Source organism: Zalophus californianus, chromosome 7, assembly GCF_009762305.2.
Source record: "Zalophus californianus isolate mZalCal1 chromosome 7, mZalCal1.pri.v2, whole genome shotgun sequence".
NCBI lineage: Eukaryota > Metazoa > Chordata > Mammalia > Carnivora > Otariidae > Zalophus > Zalophus californianus.
The window spans coordinates 131,239,243-131,264,682 of record NC_045601.1 but is presented as its reverse complement, the minus strand read 5'-3'; the positions used below and the strand labels follow the sequence as shown (position 1 = coordinate 131,264,682).

The window sequence follows — 25,440 nt, the reverse complement described above, 5'->3', positions numbered from 1 at the left end:
AGGGGGGTCGGAGATACCAAAAGCAAATGGCAAGCAATTTGTTCAACTTATGGTGATTTAAAAAAAGAATGAGTTAAAATGCTGGATGAAAATAGAATGTAAATTGGGAGGAGGATGGTTGGAATGAAGGCATTCTAAGGCTGCACTGGATTGCGGGGGGTGGGGCTAGAGAGAATGACTTCTATTATACGCTACCAAGTTAAATGAGCACGTTATAATGTCTAAAATAGCCACACGGAAATGGAGTGTATGACTTCCGCATCAGTAGGAGCAGAAACGCTGAAGAGGAAAAATAAAACTACCCCGATAAGAATTTGAATCCATGGTCAGGGGCTGTTCCGAAGCATAGAGAAAAGCATGAGCACAGGACTCCCTGTGGGATGGAGTCCCACGAATGTAGGTGTGCTTTATGGCCTTTGTGCAGGATTAAGTTATCTCCCCCCACGCCCCGCAAGCATTTCTACTGCTCTCCAAGTCACAGATTTCTAAATTATGCAACTAACCCCTAATTGAACTATTCCAGCTAATAATGTAGTCAGACACGGAGGAAGGAGTGGCAACATGGGAAGGTCAGGATACATTTGAAGGGAAAAAGCAAAGTTTCCAAAGTGCATAAGCAAAGAAGAAGAATGAACAATTCAGCAATCCATTTTTGTTCATCCCTTTATCAGGGACAAGAGCCCTGGTCCCCAAGGCTTATTCCGCAGGCTGCTCTTTAATAATACTAAATTGTGATTGTAGATGAATTTGGTGGAGTGTTCTCCTTTCTAATCCTGGCAGGTGTCCCTGGAGGGGAGGCCCTTAGACATTTCTGGCAATTAAGGAAAGGCTCTTGATCATAAAGTGATCACTCGAGGTGACCAAATTGCCTGCCTTCTATGCTGGGCAATGTGACAATTAAGCACAAGTGTGTGTTTCTTTATATTCTGGCGCATGCTGTTTAGTTTTTATATAAGTAATGTTCGGGGTCGGGTTTTTATGTTCTCAGGATTGCTTGATTTGCTTTCCTGTTAACATCAATGTGGGAGTTCTGCGCAGATCTACAGAACCACCTGGGCTACCTCACCAGGGGAGGGGTGAAATGCAAGTCCTGTTTGCAAACTGGGATATGCCCCACTGAGAGGTTTAACCAGAAACCAAACTCCCAGCTCTCCCCTGAGCCTCTGCTAGATGTGAATGCCCCAAGATGAAGACTTGGCCAACATAGGTGCTGCTTCTTCCCCACCCCCACCCCCCAGTTTCCTAATCCCTTCTATTATTGTAAGTCAGAGTGGTCCATCTTGTCCCCTTAGCTTAGGGCCTTGCTGAAGCAAGATGGCAGCCTGCTACTTGGCCACTTTTCTGAGACCTATTCTCTGGCTTCATGTCTTCCAACTGACCACTCTAGGGGAAGATGAAAGACATCCCTTCTCTCTGCCACCCGAGGCAAAGACAAATCTCAAGCTATAACTTCAGTTTCTTGAGCCCTGCCCTGATTCTTACCAGGATTTTGGGGGGTGATGGTGGGGTTGGCTAATTAGGAGTTTCCTTCTGGGCAGACAAGCCACATGAAAAAGAAGCAGGGAAGCCTCTCTGAATGGAACAGACCCATAATAAGTATCATCTATGCTTTACTCTGCTCATTCCTCTTATTCTGGTCATCAACTATCTCCACATGGCCAAAGCCGGGGCTCCTCCTTTTGCCCCCAGCTTACTCACTTCTCAGCAGCATTTGGCATAATAGACTTCTTCCTTCTTGAAACTCTTACTTTTTTGGCTCGGTTGATCCCACACTGACTAGGTTTCTTCCTGCCTTGGTCTCTGCTGTGACCTCTGCCTGCCCTCTAAATGATGGTGTGCTTCCGGGTTTGCCCCGGGGTCATCCTCTCTGCCAGGCCTCTCTCCCTAGGAACATTCATACACATCCCGGTGCCCAGTCTGCAGCCCAGCCCTCCTTTGAGTTCCTGACTCGCATCTCTAACTGCCTACCTTACACGCCTGTTACAGACATTATAGGTGTGTCCCAGACACCTTTAGGTCAACAGGTCCTGAAGTGGACATGTTATACTCACTGCCAAATCTGGCCAGGGCTCCTCTTTCTCAGAAAATGGAGCCACCATCTTGCCAATTGGTCAAGACAGAAACCAGCATTGACCTTGCCCCCTCCCACCATCCCACCACCCTCACATCCAATCCATTAGCTAATCCTGTCCATTCTGCCTCCAAAATGTTTAGCAAATCTGTTCACTTTCTAGCTCCACACTGCCAACACCCTGGTGTCCACAGTCTCTTCTCATCTAAAGCACTCACCACCTCCAAACTGGTCTTCCTGCTTCCATGCTCAACCTTCTCCATCTAATAGCAGAATGGATTGAAACTGAGTATTCCCTCCTAATACTCTTCAGTGATTTTCTGTTACACTTAGAATGATACCCGAACTCCCTCCTGTGGCCTACCGTGTCTGATGAACCTGGCCTCTGCTCTGAGCCTGCCACCCTTATGAAGCTCTTTCCTACACCAGGACCTTTGCACATGCTCTGTCCCCTTTATCAGAAATGTTGTCCTTCTGCTCTTTCATGGCTCACTCTTATCATTTAGGCCCCAGCTCAGAAATGACCTCTTCAGGATGGCCTTCCCTGTCTACCCTAATTAAAGTACGCCCCCCCCCCCAATTTTCTTCTGGTGCAGATTCCTGTTTGTTTCCTTCATAACATATAATATGATTGGTATCTATGTGGTTTTTTACTTGTTTATGGAAAATCTTGCTGATTAGACTCTAAGATCTACAAGGGCAGGGACCACATATGTTTACTTTTTTTTTTTTTTAAGAGAAGGGAAAGGCATAGGGAGAGGGAGAGAGAGAATCTCACCACCCTGAGATCATGACCTGAGTTGAAATCAAGAGTCAGACGCTTAACCAACCGAGCCACCCATGCACCCATATTTACCCCTTAATCCTAGCACCTCTCACAGCACCTAGCATGAGGTAGGCCCTTATTAAAGATTGTTGCATGGAGGAATGAATGAACTCTTCACCTCTTACTCTGGTAGCTTCCTTGTGCCCTTGACTGGCCCCACAATTCCTCCTCAGGGGCAGAGTGGGATGTGCTGGGGTGAAGGGGGTGTTGGAGGCAGAGAGGAAGCTTTAGGAGGCCTGCCTTTAGAGTCTGTGGCTGACACTAAATGCTTTGAAACTGTGAGGTGTTCTTTTGTTCAGAAAGTTCTAAGCGAGGAGAATTCTAGAGGGATTACTGATGTCTTGAAATATCTATGCGGATTTTGGTTGTTCTATCTGACACATGATATACTACTGACTGATGTATGTTCAAAGAGATGCACAGAGTCATGGTAATTACTATCTTTTATTAAAGGAAAAATACTGTTTTTTTCTGTTGGGGACTGTGGCTGGGAGGTGGATGTTCTCTGGCAGGCTTTTCAGGCTTATATCTTCCTCTGTTACCACCATCAGCAGATGTTAATTAGGTAACTGAGTATTCATGTAGCCAAAGGGAGTTCAAAATAGCCATTGAATCAGGGAAGAAGATTGGCAGAGGCTGAAACTAAGAAGAATGAAGACATGACCACGTTGGAGTTAACCAGATGAAAGAGAGGAGGTCGAAGAAAAAACAAGGAGAATCCATTGAAAAAACAGCCTCTTTCCATCTCTGTGAAAATGTGTGAAAGGTCAATTCCCCAGCCTCTTTATTGCCAGGCTTGCTTGGTTGATAAAAGATCCAACCCTGGGTTTCTGCTGATGAGCAAAGAGGCTATACTACTGGGGTGCATTAGTATATGTATGTGAAAAGTGAATAGAAATAGAACAAGTTCTTTGGTGACCACCATGGAACCTAACATTTGAACATCTCAATAGTAATCAAGAATCTTCTTATGTTGAGGGCAGAATAAAACAAAACAAAACAAAACAAAAACCTCATAAAGGCAAGGGAGCGTTTAGCATTTCACTTCCCTTAATAAGAACAGATTTTACCAGTAAAAATTCAGATTTAAAGGCTAAACAAAACAAAACAAAAACCTTTGTGGTTTTTTTTTTTTTTCTGAGTGTGGAAACCAAAAAGCGCAGGATTATTTCAGAGGGTTATTCCAGAGAGTTCTCCTAGTATCAACTAGTTAGTAATAAAAGCTTGTGTGTTTTGGGCATCTCTCTCAAAACACATCTAGGAGCTCATAAAAGCCACATTTTACTATTCAGTGGTGAGAAGGAATTTTGTGACCTTTTGAGAAATTTTGTTTTGTTTTTCCTAAGAAAACCATGATAAGGAAGTGAAGCAAATTTCTTGGCTGTGGGAGGATTGTCTCAGTGCCCCAGGCTTGCATTCCCAGGGGTGTAGGGGGCTCTGAGCAAGCATACTGTCATCAAGTTGTCCTGAATGTAGGTTCCCAAATTTTGCACTTAGAAAGTTGTTTTAATTTCTACCCAGCCTTAGGGTTTGTGGAACCGATGGCAGTGGCAGCCACAGAGACATCCCCATGTTAGCCCTTCCCCAGTGCCCAGGGACTCCGAGGTCCAAGCCCAAGATTACCATGAATAAAAGGCTAAAACCCAAAGGTACAGGGAACTGGACAAGGAATATGGGAGTCAACCCGGAAGGAAGAACAAGCAATTTGGGAACACAAGAAACAAGCTCCTGGTTGCTCATTGCAGCCTTCTTGTCTCTAAAACCAGGTTGGGGAGGGGGGACACTCATGCCTTGATACCTTCTCAACACTTGACACATTTGACCATATTTATCAAAAATTCTTCTTTCCTTCTTTACCTTACCTCCAGACTTTCTTTTTTTTTTTAAGATTTTATTTATTTATTTGACAGAGAGGTAGAGAGCACAAGTAGGGCAGAGTGGGAGGCAGAGGGAGAGGGAGAAGCAGGCTCCCCGCTGAGCAGGGAGCCCAATGTGGGGCTCAATCCCAGGACCCTAGGATCATGACCTGAGCTGAAGGCAGAGGCTTAAATGACTGAAGCACCCAGGTGTCCCACCTCGAGACTTTCTAACTGCTCTTTGACAACTACCTCTGTAAGATGTTCTTCCTTTGCTAATTACTTAAATCAGGCATTCTCAACAGGGATTAATTTTGCTCACCAGGGGACAGTTGGCAATATGTGGAGACAGTTTTGATTGTCACAACGGAGAGGGGGGTGGTATCTAGGCATATCCTGGCATCTAGGGAGTAGAAGCCAAGGATGCAGCTAACCATCCTACAATGCCCTCCTGGCCACTGCCTCCTCTATGGGTAAGACCCCCCTTCAGTGAGCTCATGCATCCCTCCTCGCCCACCTACAGACTACCCCTAAACTGCTTGTGCTCGGGAAAGTCATCAGCCAGCAACTGCGGCTCTTGCAGAACAGCTGGTGAGTCCCTTTAGGAATACCCTGATGGGTCAGCAAGGGAGAGCCAGAGTCAGGAAGGAGAAATTGTGGAAACCCGTCCATCATGGGATCAGTCATGTGGGGAGTTTGGAACTCTGCCCTGGCGCCTGTGCTCACAGGGTGCTTTCCTGCATTGCTCTTGTCTCCCAGGGAGACCAGCTGCCTACACACTGTGTCCTTTACTGCCACCGTGATGTGATATCTGAGGGGAGGCAGCGGTGCCCTGAGACAGCGTGGCTCTAAAAGCAAGAGCAGATTCTCGTGCTTCTGAAACTTTCTCTTTCTTGAAAAGAACAGTCTCCTCCCTCCAACTTGGAGCAGCTTTCTAGAGAGCTGCCCATCTGTCTATGTCTTAAAAACAAGTCTCCATGTGTGCTATCTGAAGCCAGGCACAGAAGCAGGGAGGAAGGGTGGATTACACACTGATACAGAGGAGGAGATACAGAGAAAATAACGAACAAAACCTGGGGGGTTTCCACCTGGCCCGATCTCCAAGCGGAGAGTCATGGCCAGCAGATCCCAAGGTGAACAAAGCACAGCCTCTGCTGGTTACGTAGGTTTTGACTTCCTGCAGGGCTGCCGGCCCCTGGATGGTGACACCCCTTAATTGAGTCTCCAATGGAGTTGCCATGATGTTGACACCCTGAGCTTGTTCCCGGTAGTCAAATTGCTCACTGGTTTCCCTGTGACCCACAACACCCACTTTCAGCCTTTGGGGCACCATCAATAGGTGATCAGCCTGAAGAGGCACTGATGTGACCTGTGACCATGGACACAGCCTGGCACGTGGCTAACGGTGTCAGTTGAATGCGGCCGCTGCAGCTGTCTTCTCATACCAGAACGCCAGACTGTCCTCCCGGGGTAGACAGGATACTGTCCCTTCCTCTTCTGCCCCACTCCCTTGTTTCACTGATTCATTCATTAATGCCAGAAATAGTAAGTGACCAGAGTAGGTCAAGTACTGTGTTGGGCAGTTGGAGATGAAATGGGGATAGCCCCGAGCCTCCAGTTGGTTCCAACCTGTTTGGCCCGTATCAGGTGAATGCAATCATGTGATGCTATGATGTGCATGAGCACGGGGAGGGCCAACTGTACCAGGGAAGGGTACCTACTGGACGTTTCAGGATGGCTGCAAATGCTCCCTGGAGGCAGGACTATCTACACCGAGCCCTGTAAGGCGTGGAGGAGGTGGAGGAGGCCGACAGAGGGGAGGGACAAGTGTGTGATGTATCAGTGGTGAGGGAGGGACCTGTGAGTGGGGGAGGAGTAATTAGGGGGTGAGAGTGGGGTCAAGGCTGTAGGTAGGAGCAGCAGGGCAAAGAAATAAAATGGGCAAGGTGACCCGATCATCAGGGGCTCTGCAGGCTGTATTCAGGACTTAATTCTGCTGTGTAATATGTAAGTTCAAATACAGAAAATTGGGCAAAATGCGTTTATTAAGCAGAGGAGGAGTCCTGAAAAAGCAGGAGATGAGAGCTTTGTCCTCAGAGTTTATAATCTGGTGAGAAGAGGAGAAAAAAATTGACTGCATAAAAATTAAATTGACAGCATAAAAACTAAAACTGAATGTAGCTGAGCCCTGGAGAGTCAAGTGCAGCCCCAAAGAGCTGTGAGAAGGACAGGAGGAGGAGCATCTCGTGCAAAGGCAGCATGTGACGTGGGTGTGGGGTGGACGTGACGTGGGCCCCACAGGCTGCAGGAAGGGCTGGGCACTCAGCTCCCAGAAGCGGGTGGTTTCTTTGGGGAGGCTTCTTGTTTGCAGGAAGGGGCTGTCAATGTTACCACTGACTGAATTCCTCTGAGCACTTAGATCTCTGTGTCATCAACAGTGTATAATACCTCCACTCCAGGCTCTAAACAGAGACTAAAATACTGACTGTTGTCTGACTCAATGGGAACAAAAACACCCAACGGGGGAAAATGGTATTTCTGGAGTCCATTTACTATTCTGATCATCGGAAGCCTACATAATTATACAATATTACCTCCTTACTGGCAGAATCCCCTTCTAGAGATTGTGTTTTATTATTTTGCCTTCAGATTTTATCAGTTTATGGAACCTAGATCTCTGAACTGTTGTGCTTCGGTGACACCACCTACTAGTGGAAAAACTTGATTTCCCCTAAACAAAGACAAACAAACAAAAAAAGGGGACTGTTCATTCCATCTCTCTCTTTTTACTTTGGCTGTCCGGAAACCTATTGCTGTTTGAATCTCGATCACAGCAGCCCAGCAAACCTCTGGTTGGCATATTTGCATTTCAGTTTTATACCTTGTGACTGATTTTCTTTTATACCTTCTCACGTTAACGTGTGTGCTCTTGGTTGTGAGGCATCTCAAAGGTGTGTGTGTGGCTGGTTCGGAGAGAAGAATTAAAGAGCTCAGTAAATGGAAAAAGGAGGAATTCTAGGGAGGGGAACAGAATGAAACACCAGGATGAGGAGGAGACTGGTTTGAGTCAAAGGATGGGGAGCCCATTGAGACACTGTGGAAAATCAGAGGGAGAGATGAGATTAGGAAAAGAGGGTAGACAGTGGACCGAGGCAACAGGGAGCCACCGAAAGTTTCTGAGCAGGAGTAGCAACGTGAAACTTGTTTTCAGAAGGTTGGTGTAATTGCCATGTTGAGTATGTACAAGATAGGAAAAAGCTAGGGAGGTGATGCTGGGGAGAATAAAAGGCTGGGCAGCTGTGGGAAGAATTAGAAGGGAAAAGTGAATCAAGTTTGGATATAAGACATGAAGGAATGAGTCAGTTGATTACAGCAGGATTGTAGGGTCCCAAGATCACAGGTCTTTCTTCTATCTCACCCTTAACTGGGTCAAATCTAAACGGCCACTTCTTCACCAGGCTGGATGCTGTCAAAGTCAACTAGCTTCCTATTAGAAGAATACTGCCTTGAGATGTTGTCCAAACTACGTATTAACCCAAAGGACCACAGTGTAGGAAGGAAGAAATCACTTAGAAACCCTCTTTAGAAGATCCAGAAAGTTAGCCTTTAACCACCTGTTCAATTCATGTACGAGTTCATAAGTAACACCCTGCTTTCCTTCCTCAGCCCAATGGAGCGTTTACTTCTCTTTCCAGGTCAGTAAAGACTATTCACATTTCTCCCAACCTTTTATTACGAAAATTTTCAAATCAAGTAGAGTCAAAAGAATGTTACAGTGACCACCTGTGTTATCTGCCACTTAGATCCTACTCTTCATAGTTAACTGAATTTGCTTTATCTCGAATCTGTGCATCTACCCATCCATCAGCTCATCTTATTTTTGGTGTATTTCAGAGTAAATTGCAAACAGTACTATTCTTCCATGGTAAATAAGACTATTGGTTTTTAACTTAACGTTTTCTGAATTTTTACCAAGCTGGGCTGTGTCAGCCTGCCTAGGTAGACTGTAAAGATCAAAGGGAAGCCTGTGGATCTTTCTGTGGGTGGTTTATCTTCCCAATCCCCCTCCCCAGACATTTAAACATTGACTCTTTAATTATAGTGGTGCCTAGCCTGTGCACTAGAGTTTCGAGAAAGTGGAAAAGGGAATTTTTACAAATCCAATCACTGTGTCTTCTAAGCTCCGGTATTTGAGGCCGAAAAGACTCCTGCAGGTAGTGTAGGTGGAAAAATTTATAAAAAAAGAAAAAATTTGTCCCCAGATGTATAACCAATATAGCCCATGTCTACATTTCTGGATTTCCGTGTATCAGATGGACTTAAAGCAAAAATGTAACTGTAACAACATAGGGGTTCATAAAGAATACAGATGGTTTCTGCTTTTGGATACAGAATATTCCCAGGAAGACCTTCGCTATTGTCCCAGCCTGTGGGTTTTAGAGGCAGAAACTGCAGTGGTGAGGAATGAGATACAAGGTTTTAGCGGGCAAATGAATGGTAGTTACCAAAATCAGAGCTTGCCTTATTGGGAATTACAAAACAATTATTACTGTGTGTTTTTACCACATGTAGTTTTCAAGCTTAAGGAACATGATCCAGCAGTGTATTAACAAGCCTGAGTATAATAGCATTCTATTAAGGTTTGTTTTGCCTCCTTTTTATGTTGTTGTATTTACATTTAAGTTTTAATTGATGTTTTGGCCATGTGTTTGCACCTGAAGAGATTTCGTAAAGGCTTTCTTTCTTTCTTTTTTTTTTTAACACATAAAGTGTTATATTCCAGGTATAGTAAGTAAAAATTACCCTTCATGTCCTCAGAAATGAGATTTTGCCAGTGTAATAAAATTTTATTTTAAAATATCTATCCATTAGTACCATAAACAAACCGAAAATATTGTCTTAGAGACTTGGGGAAAAGGACCTCAGTTTGGAAAACGTCAATGTAAGGAATTGATTCTCAAATGTAAGCACTTGCCTGAACAGAGGGAGGGAAGCGAAGTTTGAGACCCGAACGCAAAGTGGACGATATTGTGTAAGGTCCTTATGAGAAACAGCATCTCAAGGAGAAAAACCTCTCCATGATCAGTCCAAGAAGGTCGATGCTGGATCGTTTCTCTTGGTCAACTCAAAGCAACACAAGGGCTAGTCTGACAAGGAAACGAAATCGAGGAAAGAGACAGAGATCATATTTTTAAATGTTATTATCTGATTTTTAAGATGTAGAGGCTCCTGAATTTCTTTCACTGGAGGAAATTAAGTGCTCTTGGCCCCCAGAGGATCTTAGAGATAAGAATGTGACCATCCTAAGCTTATGGATTTAGTCTTTGGAGGCTTCATGACAGTGATGAAAACCTGTTGGCTCCATGGGTTATCTCAGGGATTACGGCTTGCCTCTTTCACAAGAATCAGGAAAGTGCATCCCATGGTACATTTAGCCTCAAACCAGGGAGGCTGTTTCTAACAGCTACGTCCCTACTAGTACGAGGCGAGTAAAAATAAGTGCTCAGTATGGTTCACATCACCCCTCAAGTGACCTTGTAAGAATGCTCTGCGGGCTGGTAAATTTCAGTGCTTATGCACAAGGCTATTTTTCAACCAGGGAATCGAAAGTGCATGACTATACTAATACTTAAATCACTTCTTCATGCTTAGAGTTCCATCTCCAAGGTATTCAGATGGAGGTAGGCATTACACCAAGGACAGGAGGAAAAGGCATGATTTAGTAGAAAAGGATGGGAAAAGAGCAACACTGTCCTTTTAACCAATGCATCTGGAATGAGATATTTAAAGAAAAATCTCCCAAAATGATGGCTAATTGACAAGGAAAGATAATTTGATTCCATCGTCTCTGTTCACACATACTATTGTTTCAGCCCGTGATGTTTTGTTTACTCTGGAAGGAAATATTTTACCCCCTCTGAGATAATTAATTTTTGTCAGCTTCACTGTTTATAAGGGAAACTGAGAAACTGTTAATTGAAATACAGAATGAGTCACTGTTTTCAGTAATTTTTGGCAGCATTCTAATTTGTGTCAATCCCAGCCTAATTATTAGATTTTTTGGAAGCAGAAAGCATATTTTATTTTTCTCTTACTGATTTTTCTTCCTTTTTTTAAAAAAAAATACGTGCAGCTTGACAAAAGTTATACAATTGATATGAACATGAGGTAAAATACCAGCACATTTGAAATACCAAGAGGTTTAATGTGTTACGCTTGGCTCTTCACACTAGCCCGGTGTTTAGAAGGTTCACAGACTGTGGTCTTCCTCCTACCCCCAGCCCCGACGAAAAAATGTGGTTCTTTTAAAGACCTTTTAGCTGGTATTAAGCCACAGTATATGGCCCGTCACTAATGACATCACTGAAGTAAACTTCCCAGAAGTCATCAGGGAGAATTCATTTGGAAATCCAAATGAATGTCACTTGCAAAGGGCAGGCTTCTAGAAGAGGTGACTAGTCATGCATTCCTGAGTTATTTGTTGTAAAAGCATTAATCACCCTGAACTCATTTGCTCCTAATGTGAACACACTACATTATTCCACAGGAATTCTGTTCCCAATGATCATTAATGTAGAGATCTGAAGCTGCTGACTATGGGCAGGGTTAATAAAATCCGTCAGATCAATGGCCAGGATAATGGGACTGTTAATGCCTTCTAATAGAAGTTGGATCTTCCCGGTTGTAGCAGAGTGAAGGCAAGGTGGAGAGGCAGGTGACTGTGCTGGGCAGGCAGCCCCATCACTCGCCTCCCGAGGTGGCCTCTGGGTGAAAAGAGCATTGATGTCCGTCGCCGGGCATTGCCAGGGCTCTGAGGCAGTGCGGCTGGGAGCGTGGGCAGCAGCGGTGGGCTGGGGAGGGAGCCACGGGGCGGCCACGCGGGGGCTCTGAGACCCTGCTTCAGCTGCTTACCTGCCCGCATCCGAGCACCTGGCACTGTGGACATCCTAGAACCTTGCTTCACCCCACTCCAGGTCCACAGATGAGATGAAGGACATAATCACAGTGATAATCGTGACAATCACAGCTAATGCTCACTGGCAGCTCTCAGGGGCCGAGGACTAAGGGGCCTTTCCATACTCTAATCTCAGTCCTCAGAGCTGTACTCTCCATGACATGGGGACTATCCCGCATTTGATAACAGGGGAAGCTGAAGTTCAAACAGATTCAGCAACAAGTCCAAGCTCAGATTTGAAAGTGTGTGCCCTTAACCACTATGCCCCTTTATTAGAGGGAGAGACACCGAAACTGTAGCCTAAAATCAGACCACAGAAAGGTGCAGGATGTGCCAACTGACCTACATGTCTTGCCACTTGTACATGCAACCCATGTACATTGGTACCATACCATGTACATTGGTACCATACCATGCAACATGGGTGTGTTCGGGACCAATCTTGGACAAAGTCTATAAAAGCCATGGTTTGTCTGCAATGCTGTTCCTCTAAGCTTTGCTACTAAAATGTGGGTACCTGGGGCCTGTAAGAAGCCTCACTGCTTTGTGCCACCCACTTGCCGCCCTGTTGGGGCCTCAGGAGACGCTCTCAGGCCAGCAATGCCCTATTAAGATTCGTTCCTTCTCATTCCACCCCTGCCCCATAAAAACTGGCCACATTTCTTGTCATCTGAGGGTCTTGATCTCCTGACTATCCCCTAGCTAGCTCAGGTCAAATGAGAAGCTGTGGTCCCCTGGGGATGCCTTTGAGCACAACACTGATGTGACTGACAGCACAGGCCACCCAGGGCTAGCACCCAGGGCCCCAGCAACAAAGCTGGGCATGGGAGCACGGAGACACAGGCTCTGTGACATTTCTAAGCCCCAACGACTATGGTAAATGAGGTGCTGACACAGCTGTCCGGGGGCTCAGGAATGGGAACGGGATGCAGTTCACAGGTGGAGGCTAGAGATGCAAGAGGCTGCCAAGAGCTGAGGAAAAGAGGGGCCAGGATGAAAGAAGAAGGACAGCTGCAAATGTAAAAACTATAAAATACTAACACTATTAGATGTTCCCAGTAAGCAGTGTTCTCTGCTCACCCCACCCCCAGATCTTCCAAACACACATCATAAGTGCTAGACTACATGGCACAGGATAGAAATGCAGTCGGACTGAGCGAGAGAAATTAGCAAGAGGAAAACGCAGGGACAGCGCCGTGGAAGATTGTGTTGGCTGTGAAGAACATGAATGATTCGAATACAGGGAGAGAAGACATTCCACACAGAGCACTGAGGCATGAACAAAAGTGTGAGGGTGGGAGTGAGCCTACTGCGTACAAAGGGAGATGAAGGGAGACAGCCTTGTTTTAGGGGAGGAGTGTGTGTGTAAGGGTGGGTGTGTAAGTGTGGGGGGGGGAAGAGGAGAACAATTAGCAGGAGCAGAGAGGAGAGTAGCACATTACCAAGAGACTTGGTGGCCAAACAAAGGAGTTTGGGCCAGCGTGGACGGTAACAGGGAGCCACTGCAGGCCCTGGGGCATCTAAGGAGCATGATCTAAGCCAAGTTAGGGGAAGTTTCATCTAATAATTGCATAAGAATGTAGACTGGAGAGGAAAGAGAGAATTAGGGGCATGCCAGGCAGCTGGGGCAGCCTGACATTATGATTTACCATTTTCTCTCCTCCAGCACACATCCATATTACCCTTCACACTGGCTGAAGTCATCCTCAGGCCGCATTGCTATCCACAGAGGAAGAAAGGTCTCACCTTGTTGGCTCTTGCTAGCCTTGCATACATCAGCAGGTAAGAATTGCGGAGAGAAAATCTACTTAGACTTTTTCCTTCAGGACTAGGAGGGATACTCTAGGAGTTCCTTTATCTTGGGCTAACAGGGATTTAACCATCACTAAATTTTTAGGTAGCAGAGATTTGTATTGTTTGATGTTGATGCCATGGAAGCATCACATGCACAAGGGTACACAGGTGTGCATGCACAGGCAGCAAGTCAGGAGCTCTTCTCTCCCTCTCATGAATAAGTCATCATTGCAAAGCTACACTTGTTACTTTCCCCCAGAAAATATTGATCATTGGTTCCACTTTGCAAATAAAATATTTGAATGTTTATACCAGCAATGGCCAAATAGCCAAGCTATGGAAAGAGCCCATTCATCGACAGATGAATGGATAAAGATGTGGTATAGATATACAATGGAATATTACTCCACCAACAAAAAGACTGAAATCTTGCCAATTGCAACAAGGTGGATGGAACTAGAGGGTATTATGCTAAGCGAAATAAGTCAATCAGAGAAAGACAATTATCATATGATCTCACGCCTATGTGGAATGTAAGAAACAAAACAGAGGATCATAGGAGAAGGGAGGGAAAAATAAAACAAGATGAAACCAGAGAGGGAGAAAAACCATAAGAGACTCTTAATCATAGAAAACAAACTGAGGGTTGCTGGAGGGGCGAGGGTAGGGGGGATGGGCTAACTGAGTGATAGACATTAAGGAGGGTACATGACTTAATGAGCATTGGGTGTTATGTGCAACTGATGAATCGCTGAACCCTACTTTTGAAACTAATAATACACTATCGTATTAATTAATTGAATTTAAATTAAAAAATAATATGGGAAAAAATTAAAAAATAAAAAAAATGAAATGTTTAGATGGCTGAATGATCTGACGCATCCAAATATATTCCATCTAAAAAAGGCATTTGACTGGTTGAGCATGCTAGGTTTGGCCCATTCCTGTTGCCTGTATTTTTATGGGCTCATTTGCATCAACATCTGGCACTAGAACTCCTACAGGGCATTTGGGTAATTGCCCGGGGGCTTGCAGAACAGCCTCGTTTGAGGCATGAGAGGTAATTCAAGTAGCTGGCCTAGATTTCATTATTCAACCACCTGGTGACACCAATACTCAGAAGTGCCACTCAGTGGTCTGTAATCAAAGGAAAAAGCTTGGCCTTCCACCCGATGATTGGAAACCCCCATTCTGTCACCTTCTGATCCACTGCCATTCTCTTGCTCTACTGATAAGAGTATGCCAAGCATAATACCTGCAGGTGGAAGCTAATCATGATGTTCCTTCTCCAGTCTAGACTTACATCAACTGTTCCCATCTGACAATCTGGGTCATCCCCCAAACCCTCCCTATTTGGGGGAAGTTTAACTCAGTATAGGGCTCTGCTAGAGATGGAAGCCAGAAAGAGAACACAATCCAAAAAACTTGGACTCTCTCAGTGCTTGTTTCATTGGATTTCACCATCCTTTGTTTCAGAGCCCATAAGCTTTGTGCCCAGAACTCCGTTCATGGCTCTTCCCTTGCCTTTTCTCCTCCTCCTGCAATGTAGGCACCTCCCACCCTTCTGCACTTCTCCTTCCCCGAGTGCCCCAAATCTTTCTTGCTTCTCCTCTCTGGAAGAAAGAAAGCATTTGCTCCGTAAATCTACCCCAAGATTCCAGTCATCTATGCTGTTCTCCAGTCTGGGACCTTTGTGTTTTTACACAAAGGACACTTTAGAGAGTAGGTGATAGTTGGGAACCTACTGGCAGTTGATGTCTGGAGCATAGTATTGAGAAGGATTCTGAGACCCGACCAGAAAAGGGTTTTGTCATCCTTTAGCAGTATCTGCCAAGAGCATAAGAATAGAGAATGGCAGGATATGTGCCATGTATTTGCCATACCTGGCTTAACCCAAAGGAATAAATCCTTAAAGATAGAATATCTGGAAGCTGGGGTTGGGTAAGAGCATGTATACATCAAGGTATCTTTTTCCTATTGTTACATGTGGAGCAGAAGCAAGGTGGTGTCTGGCTGATTATGGATATGAATTTCCATACTTTTGTTTCTTGTGTGGACTTCCATCTGATTTGGTCTTCCTTACGGAGTGTAACTTTTGGAGTTAGTATATAAGGCAGCATTTTTTGGTCTGTTAACCTTTTCTTTTCTTTTTTTAAAGATTTCATTTATTTATTTTTGTGAGAGGGAGAGAGACAGAGAGAGAGAAAGAGAGAGAGAAAGCACGAGTGGGGGTATGGGCAAAGGGAAAAGTAGACTCCCCGATGAGCAGAGAGCCCAACGTGGGACTCAATCCCAGGACCCTGAGATCATGACCTGAGCTGAAGGCAGATGCTTAACCAACTGAGCCACCCAGGCACCCAGTCTGTTAACTTTTTCTACGTAAGGACTTGGAAGTTGGTCATCGACTGTCACATCTGACTGTTGCCTTTTTATCTTCAGAGACCAAGAAGGTAAAAGCCCACAAAAGCCCCTGGTATTTTGGGGAAAAATTGTGGTGGACATAAAGATGAGAAGCAGTGGTGAATAGGGCTTAGCTTGTCAGTGCCTGGACACGTGATCAGACCATGCAGGGAATTGGGGGGTTGGAGAGAGGAGGTGCAATGAGGTGGGGGTCCTGTATGAATGCATCCTGTGTCCATTCAATTATTCATCAGCTCTGGGCACTGTGCTAAGTGAGTGAGGATACAGTGATGGAAAAGTCACCATGCCACCTTTAGGGACTGTTTGAGAGAGAAGAAAGTGCCCAAATAAAGGGACGACAGAATGGGGGGGAAGCGCAGGGTGCTGTGGGTGCCCAGGAGGGATGTTTTGAGCTAGCTTCCGAAGGAAATTGATGTCTAAGCTGAGACCCAAAGAATGAGTAAGAGTAAGTCAAAAGAGACGTGTAAAAGACCTTTAGGCAGAGGGAACAGCATCTGCAAAGGGCTGGAGTTGCTGAGGAGAGGGTTGACCTGGAAGACAGAGAAAATCTGGATCATCAATTCATATCAGTGAGTCCAGACTTTGAACCTGAGGGCTTGTCTGTGGGAAAGTTTTCAGCGGAGGAGAGACACAATGTGGCTTGTGTAAGAAAGATGACTGGACTCTGGATGAATTGTGGCAATTAAAGAGGAACAAGGTCGGGATGCCAGTTAGTGGCATTTGTGCTAACTCGGGAGAATTGATGTTAGCCAGCTGATGACAGTATCAGTCAATCTGCAAATGGAAAGAGAGAGGGTGAGTGGTGGAGGTGACGTGGAGGTCATCCAGCCCTGGAGGCCTAGCCTCAGCAGAGGAAATGACATTCCCAAGGTCACAGGGCTGGGGAAAATCAGCACTGGGACTTACACTCAGGGCTCCTATTTCCAAATGCAGTTCATTTTCCACAGTATCCACAGGGCTAGGTATTGGTTCAGCTCCACGTTTGTGCAAAACACAGTCTGCGAAATGTGGCGGGGGTGGGGGATGTAGTATGCAAAAAAGCTTAACCTCATTTCTATGGTCAATAAACTTCCATGACGTCATGGTTCCCAGCTCTGTGCTTGAATTGGACATTAAAGTTATAGATACAAAGAGCAAGGGAGGAGGGGCAGAGACCTGTCACCAGCAGGAACGTGACTGGGTGGGCCCCGGTGGGGAGCTGAAGTGGTTTGGAATTTGGAACTCTTTACCCTCGGTGAAGTCCTAAATCAGCATTTGGTGCCTTAGTCTTCATTTTTGTTAGAACAAAGCAACTACTCCTCTATGCTGCCCCACAGACTGAAGCTTCCTTACCTCTGCCCATCCATCCCAGCTGTGGGAGCTCACACTCTGCTGCTTGTTGTCTCTACCCTTATGCAAGGCTTTGGTGCCCATGGGCCCTCACAGCCACAGATGGCCAGCAACGAAGTTCCACAAACTGTGCATATCCGTGGAGATGTTTTAGGGAAGTGGCCGTGGGCCAGCTGTTAGGCATGCCAGTTTGGTTGGTCAAATAGGGAAACAGCCTAGCAGGAATGAGGTAAAGAATATGGGCCGAGGCCAGAGTGAGAGTGAGCGTGAGAAACAAACATGAGTCAGAAAAATGGCAGTAACTCTGAGCTGGAGAAGCACTGCCCAGCCGAAACCACGTTACAACGACCTAAAATTAGCCACCAAGACCATGGGGACTGCCTCGCATGTGGCACTTGATTTTTGTGATTTTTCAGATTGCAGAATTGGAGGGCTGGCCCGTAAGTGGGAAAATAAAGCTCCGTAAAATAGTAATAACTGCAAATCTTTCATTTCCTTTGGAAAGCATGACTCACCTATAAATACAGTAACTTGCTCCCTGCTCCCATCTCTCTCACCCCTAAACACATCACCTCGCTCTCTCTGAGGTCTTGGTGAGGAGCAGGAAAACAGAAACCTTCCTACAGCTGGCTCTGATTCACTCTTTTATTGAACAAATATTTCCCCTAACACAGGGCTGGTCTTGCTGGGAAAAGCCAAGTGCTATCAGGCTAAGCCCCCGCCGATGGGGGGTTTGTACTTAATAAGAGGCGAATGAGCCGTGCATTTTAAGAATACAAGATGGGATAGGGATGACATTTAGCAAATATAAGGAGCCCCAGGAATGCAGAGGAGGAAGCGGTTACATCCGGCTGGGTGGCGTGGGAAGGGCTTCAGGAAAGGTGCGCGTTGGATCCCGGCCCAGAAGGATTGGTGGATTGCAGTGAGAAAAGTGAGAGAAAGTGAACAACAGAGCCTGGTCCCATGGCCAAGAGAGCACAGATCACAATAGAGCAGTGGCCAGCACCTCACTGTCGCCAGACCTGCAGGTGACTGAGGCTAAGAGGAAGTGGTCCTCGAACTCCCTACCTTCAGGGGCTGGCGGCCGACAGGCTAGAGGTTAGACACAGTGTAGACGACATGAGGTTTTGTTGTTGCTATTTGTTTCTACAGCAGGGAGGGGAAGTGAGAGCTACAAATAACATGGCGGGAGGATTTTGTTGGCAAAAGGCTGTCTTGACAATGCTGCTTAAAAAGGATTGGAGCAGCAAGACGTGGGAAGCAGAATAGAGTAAAATAACACACAAATAAAAGTTAGCCGGAATAGTCTTACCATGGGATTTAATCCCCATTGACCTATTCTTTGTCCATGGTTGTGTCATAGCTCCAGGGTCAGCCCACATCTGGGTGCTCAGAGCAGCCTTGCCCCGGCTGCAGGTGGCCCAGGCCTCCAGGACCCTCTTCTCTAAGAGTCTTAATAAGCTGCCCATGTTGTCCACTTGGTGACATATGGTGACGATACCTAGCCTCCTACGAAAGGTGACGATACCTAGCCTCCTGCGCCCACCGTCTCTGGCCGGCTCTGCTTTCAGTGCAGCTTGCTGCCCCCATTGCTGACCCACCCTGCTGTTGCCCACTAGTGCCCTGTGTCAGTAGAATGATGTTACCGGCCACTGCAACAGCCCTGGGCTGGCCTGCAGTGGCCCACCGCCTTGTGCTTGGTAGACCAGAAGACTGCGGGTGCCACAGGTGTCTCTGCTAGTGGGTAAGGCATTGCATGCCGAGGACAAGTGTCACGCAGATACGCAGCTATCACCCAGCAGTGGGGGAGGTATTTGAAAAGTTGTTCCTCAATTGCCCTTCCTATGAAGCACAAGAGATCATTCCTTTCCTCTATACTATGCTCACTCAGGTGAGCTCCCACATCGAAGCTGCCTGGGCCCTCTGGTATAGCAATCCTCTAAATTTGTGCATCCATTTACAATCACACTTACACATGTACTCTACATACAGATATGTTACCTCCAGAACACATTAAAAACTGCCAGAGAGATGCATGGAGCTGAGTTCCCAGATCAGCCTTATGGTGCCTTATGGTGAATTCCTGCCCAGAGCCCCTGTTACTCACTCCTTCCTGGGTATAAATACAACCTTCACCTGGGGCCATCTAGATGCACCATAGTTGCACAACTTTGAATCTTGAGGTCAGAATCCCAGGCCCATTTTCCACAGAAGTACGCCTTAGCACCCGGGTAAATTAATATATGAAATAAATATAAAGATGCCACACAACCGCCCCCCCCCCTTATTATCAGCATTTGGAGCCTGGGTCACCCAGGATGCAGACTGGAAACAGGTGAAAGCCGAGGAGCGGGGAGGGGACATGGCCGGCTGCCCTCCCCATGCCTCTTGTGCAAACCTCAGCTCCTGTTCAACCAGAATGCCTGTTGCAGAAATTAGAAATAATACCAACCTGAAGAATGATACCTCGGTACCCGCAGGATGGAGGGCAGCCCTGCGACACACTGTGGAAGGAACAGGACAAGTTTTATGGATTAATTGGCATGCCATGGGCAAATGAGAAAGAAAAATCAAGGACAATTCTATGAATTTGGGGCCGTTGGACTGGGAAGAGGGTGGCTGCACTAAGAGAAGCAGAAAAATAGTTTGGGGGTATAAGTAAGAGACTCCATTTAAAATCCCATGTCTGGGTCCCATTCTGGCTTAATTGGTTTGGGATATGTCCTGAGCATTGGGATTTTTAAAGCCCCCACGGCAATTCTAATCTTCAGCCAAGGTTGAGAACCACTTGCCTAGAAGAACTTCAGTTTGGACATTCAGACCTGGCCTTCCCAAGAGAGGTGGTACAGTGGAGATCCAGGGAGTGAACCCTCCTGGTGGGATGAGGTTGCTGAAGAGAGAGAGAGAGGGAAGCGGGGGGGAGAGAGGGAGTGGGGGGGAGAGAGAGGGAGGAGGAGAGAGGGAGGGGGAAGGGGGGAAGAGACGAGGGGTGAAGGGGGAGACAGGGAGAGAGGGAGAGACAGAGAGAAATGGAAAGTGAATGCAGGGGCAGTGCCCCCATCTAAGGGGCAAGAGGGGCAAGGGGGCAACAAAGTAGCAAAGAACGATCAGATGGTAGAAAACCGAGAAGGTCCAAGAGTCATCTTTGTACCTTAAAGCTGGCGGGTGTCTTCGACGTGCCATTGCTCACGTGTGACTGGGAGCACTTTGCAGGGAGGAGTATGAAGCTTGGGAGGGCAGGTGAGCAGAGGGGTGACGTGGGGGTGCGTTGCAAAGGCAACGGTAGGCTCAGTCCCCTACCTTAAGGAATCACCAGGTCCCAGCCATTGTTGCAGGCATTTTCATTGTAGGAAGTCGGCTAACTTGTTGAATTTATTGACAAAATGTGAATCCAGGTTGTGTTTGTCTTCTGGCCTCAGATGCAACTGTGACCATCTTACATGCTTCTGTGGGAAGTCGGCATGAAAATATGGGGCCAGAGGGTCCTTTAATTCTATTATTCTGCTGGGCTAGGGAGATACAGCATGAGTGTTAGCACTTAGAATTATGTGCAGAAACCCCACCAAACCCCCTGTTATCTACTAGTCCCTAACCCACAGACTTCCACTGTTGCTGTACTGATAAGACACAGAAATTACGAATTTTAGGATAACCATTGGATGCTACAAGAAATTAGGAGGAGAAAACTATACAACATTAATTTGGGGGCTGCCAATCTGTGCCTGCCCAGCCTGACTCACGTAGATTGACACGGCAGACAGCTCTAGAAGGACATATAAAATTGCTCTCTGGGGGAACTGAGGAACAGGATTATTGGCATCTTCAAAGTATTAATGAAGTGAGCAATAGATTAAATAGAATTTGGAAGGCCATGGGTCCAGCTCCTGGGTTTCAGAGGCTGCGGTGTTCTCGGTGCATCAAGCAGCTGAGAGCTGTGTATAGCAGCCCAGTGAACAGCAGTTAAAGGGAACCATAGGTGCTAGTAGAACCGCCCAAAAGAGCCATTCATTTAAAGATCTGCAGAACTTGCCATCTTCCCGGCACTTGGAAAACAGATGTGCATGCTAGATACGACCCCTGTCCCATGAGTAAATTCATGCTGAAGGAAGTATGTGTCCTAAGAACCCAACCGAATGAGGGTTACAGGACCTTTGGGAAATCTTTTCTAGAGACATTGACTTTTCTTTTAATTATGATTATGTTATGTTAATCACCATACATTACATCATTAGTTTTTGACGTAGAGACATTGACTTTTAAGCTGAGACTTGAAGCATGAGTCTGGTTCCACCAGGCACAGAGCAAGGAGAAGTGTGTCCTGGGAAGTGACAGTCAGAGGTGTTCCAAGCAGAGACAACAGCATGAGTGAAGGCCCAGAGCTGAAGAGATGGGTTCATTTAAGAAACAGAGAAGGATCCAACATGGATGGGCTGTAGATCTGAAGGTGGAAAGGAGGGCAGGGCAAGGCCAGGTAGGCTGGGTATTTTCCTAAGGCATTAGTGGGGATCCCCTGGAGGCAGGGGAATGCCATGAGCAGATTTCTCTTTTGGAAAGATTGTCGGATTACTAGTAGTCTGTGGTATGGAAAGTGGATTGAAGGGTGCAAGGAAGCCCAGCAAGTAGACAATTATAGAAACCCTTACAGATGAAGAAGCCTGGAGTGGGGTGCAGTGGACATTTAGATGTGGTTTCATGGGATCCTACATGGGGCTGGGGAAGAGCTGACATTGACTAAGATCCCCCTTGCTCATGCTCTCTCTCTCTCTCTCAAAAAAAATAAATAAATAAACAAATAAATCTTAAAAAAATAAATAAAAAGATGTGTTCCCACCTGAGTATGAGCTTCTCCTCACCCAGGCCTCTCACTGGCTGCCCCTCATTAAATAATTGCACTCTTGCCTGATACCGTTATTTGTTTTCATTATTTTTCCGCTGACACTTAACACACCTGTAACTTTCTCTGCACTTTTTCTGTGAAACTACAGACTTCATTAACTTACCTCAGGAACTTTCCTTTGTGGAACCTTATGCTGAAGGAAACAAAAATAAAGTAAATAAAGAGAAACTTTCCAGGCCTCTAGGGGAATGTCCTTATTTGCCGACTGTCTTATATAAATGGGCATGGAAACTAGGAAGCCCTAATTTCTAGTGTATAAAGTAAACAAAGTGAGTTAATTAAAACAACCCATTTGGAGTGCATTCACATCTCCTTGTTAACCCCAAATTCTTAGCCCCAGCTCCTTGGGGATTTACTTTCTGTCCCTTATACCTTTCCTGGCCTGTCATGAGAAGGAGCCATGCAAGAGACATATGCTATGGATATCCTTCCGATGTACATGCCCATGGAATGCGCGTCTCACAGAATTCCAGTGTTGATCAGAATAAGGTAAGGGAGAAAATTTCCACCCAAAATGTGTCTCTTTGGCATGAGGACTATTTTAGACTCATTATTTTTAAGAAACAGAAGGCTCAGGAAGAAACTTTGACCTTCCCCCAATTGCCAAAAAGAATTTAGATAAGGGTTCTGCCCCCAGGAACATAGGTATCAACCATAGATAAGCACAGTGTAATATGAAGTAGGTGAGGTAGGCAGGGAGGAACCTAGCAAAGTCTGTTTAAAGATTTTATTTATTTAGAGTGCGTGTGGGGTGGGGAGGGGCAGAGGGAGAGAGAGAGAGAGAGAAAGAATCTCAAGCAGGCTCCATGCCTAACATGGAGCCCAGTGCAGGGCTCGATCTCACGACCTTGAGATCATGACCTGAGCCGAAATCAAGAGTCAGACGCTTAACCAACTGAGCCACCCAGGTGCCCTGAAAATCTGTACACATGAAACAGTAAATCCCCATTCCTTCCTTCCCACAAGCCCTGACAGCCCCCATTCTACTTTCTGTCTCTATGAATTTGATGACTTTAGGTACCTCATATAGTTGGAATCAGATAATATTTGTCTTTTTGTGGCTGGCTAATTTCATTTAACATAATATCCTCAGTGTTCATTCATGTTGTAGCATGTGTCAGAATTTCCTTCTTTTTAAGGTTTAATGATATTCCATTGCATATTTATACCACATTTTATGTATCAGTTCATCCATGGATGGACACTTGGTGCTTCCATGTTTTCACTATTGAGAATAATGCTATGAGCACAGGTATACAAAGATCTCTTTGAGTTCTTGCTTTCAATTCTTTTGGGTATATACAGGGAAGTAGAATTGCTAGATCATATGGTAATTCTATGTTTAGTTTTTTGAGTAACTGCCACACTGTTTTCCATAGCAGTTAAACTGTTTTATGTACCTACCAACAGTGCATAAGGATTCCAATTTCTCCACAGCCTCTCCAGCACTTGATATTAGCCATCCTAATGGGTGTGAAGTGGCATCTCATTATAGTTTTGATTTGCAGTTCCCTAATAATAATAAGTGATGTTGAGTATCTTTTCATGTGTATGTTGGCCATTTGTTTATCTTCTTTGGAAAGATGTCTATTGAGTCTCTTGTCCATTTTTAATTGGGTTGTTGGGTTTTTTACTTGCTGTTGTTGAGTTGGAGGAGTTCTTTGTATATTATGGATATTAATCCTCTACCAGGTATATGATTGGAAAATATTTTTTCCCATTACATAGGTTTCCTTTTCAATTTACTGATTCTGTCCTTTGATACAGAGTTGGCCTCTTAAACTTCATACCATTGGTGCCTCTCTTGCTTCACTCCAGTCCTGACCCTCATACTAGTCCTTGTCTCTTCCACAAGCATTTGACAAATCTAAAGTATTTGAAACAACCAAGAGTACACTTGGATTTCTGAAAGTTTAATTAGGCTCAGAATTTTATTCCTCCTTCTGAACTCTTTTGATACCCCCAGGTATCCAAATTTGAATGTTGTTTCTGAAGCATGACCTAGCCTATCCCAATTGTTACATGAGATAAGGAGCCTCAAAGAAAGGTTGCTAGGACCCTCTGTGCCATCCCTAAGAAGAGAGAAGCTTTAGAACTCTTTTATTAAATGATCACAATGGGCCAGGCATTACTTTATTTTACATGTGTTAACTCCCTTAATCTTTTTTTTTTTTTAAGATTTTATTTATTTATTTGACGGACACAGCGAGAGAGGGAACACAAGCAGGGGGAGTGGCAGAGGGAGAAGCAGGCTCCCCGCCAAGCAGGGAGCCCGACGCGGGGCGCGATCCCAGGACCCCGAGACCACGACCCGAGCCGAAGGCAGACGCCCAACGACTGAGCCACCCAGGCGCCCCTTACATGTGTTAACTCCCTTAATCTTGACGACAGCTTTATAATATGTATGCTGTTTGCACCCCCCACTTTTCACATGAAGGCAGGGGACAGAAGGGCTAAATAAACTGCTGAAGGTAACATAGCTAGTAGGTGGCAGAACTAGGATTTGTATCACAGAAGGCTGGTTCCAGATTCTGTCCTCCTAACCAATTATAAACTTAGTTGATACATCATCTTCCCCATATTTAATTTTAAAAGTTATTTCAGATTTTGGCATCTTCCAGTGCAGTTGGTTTCCAGCATGCTGCATTTGCAGGCTTTGCTTAGACATCATGGCTCCTCTCCTAGCATTTCTTTTCCTTCTCTTGGCTTCCAGAAATGACTTCTATTCTATCCTCACATGAGCAAGATCTAAGCCTCCTGTAAATCCATCCTTTCCTACTGAACACTTTATCCACAGCTATATTCATGAGCTGAAATCAGGACCGACAGTTAAACCCCTCCTACGTCTAAGAGGCATATTGTAATAAAGCAGTAATGCCCAGTCTCTGTCCCTCCTACCCCAATAGACTCGGAGGGCTAATGAAAAGCTACACCTGACTCTTAGGTACAGAAAAGCAAACCCCACTTGTCTGGCTGAGAGCCAGCGAATGATGCCATCTTAGCAGGTTCAATGTCTCAGCAGGTCATACCTCTCAGGGAAAGGAATAATTCATGTCCTCACATACTCTCTTTGGCCGATGATGTGTTTGATGTTCTCCCATATTCTTTCACCAACATTGAATTTTAATGGATTAGGTAAAATAGCCAAGCCCAGCTTATGAAATAGGATGTCTCTTTGAATCAAATCTATTTATCCAGAAAAGAATCACTTCTGTAGGTTTGTGGAACACCTCAGCTGTTGACAAATGATCCCCATGGCTTCTTTTCATCTGCCTGGGCTCCAAAACCCCA

The 25,440-nt window shown here is 45.4% G+C and overlaps 1 protein-coding gene across 3 annotated transcripts in view; it reads left to right on the top strand.

Moving 5' to 3' along the window:
- Positions 1–25,440, top strand: part of LOC113926236 (androgen dependent TFPI regulating protein) — a 61,004-nt gene that overhangs the window by 26,889 nt on the left and 8,675 nt on the right. For all 3 annotated transcript variants that reach the window (XM_027600882.1, XM_027600881.1, XM_027600883.1), the window contains one exon: positions 13,375–13,490. In XM_027600882.1, the coding sequence (XP_027456683.1) occupies positions 13,375–13,490 (116 nt within the window). The remainder of the gene's footprint in view (positions 1–13,374; positions 13,491–25,440) is intronic.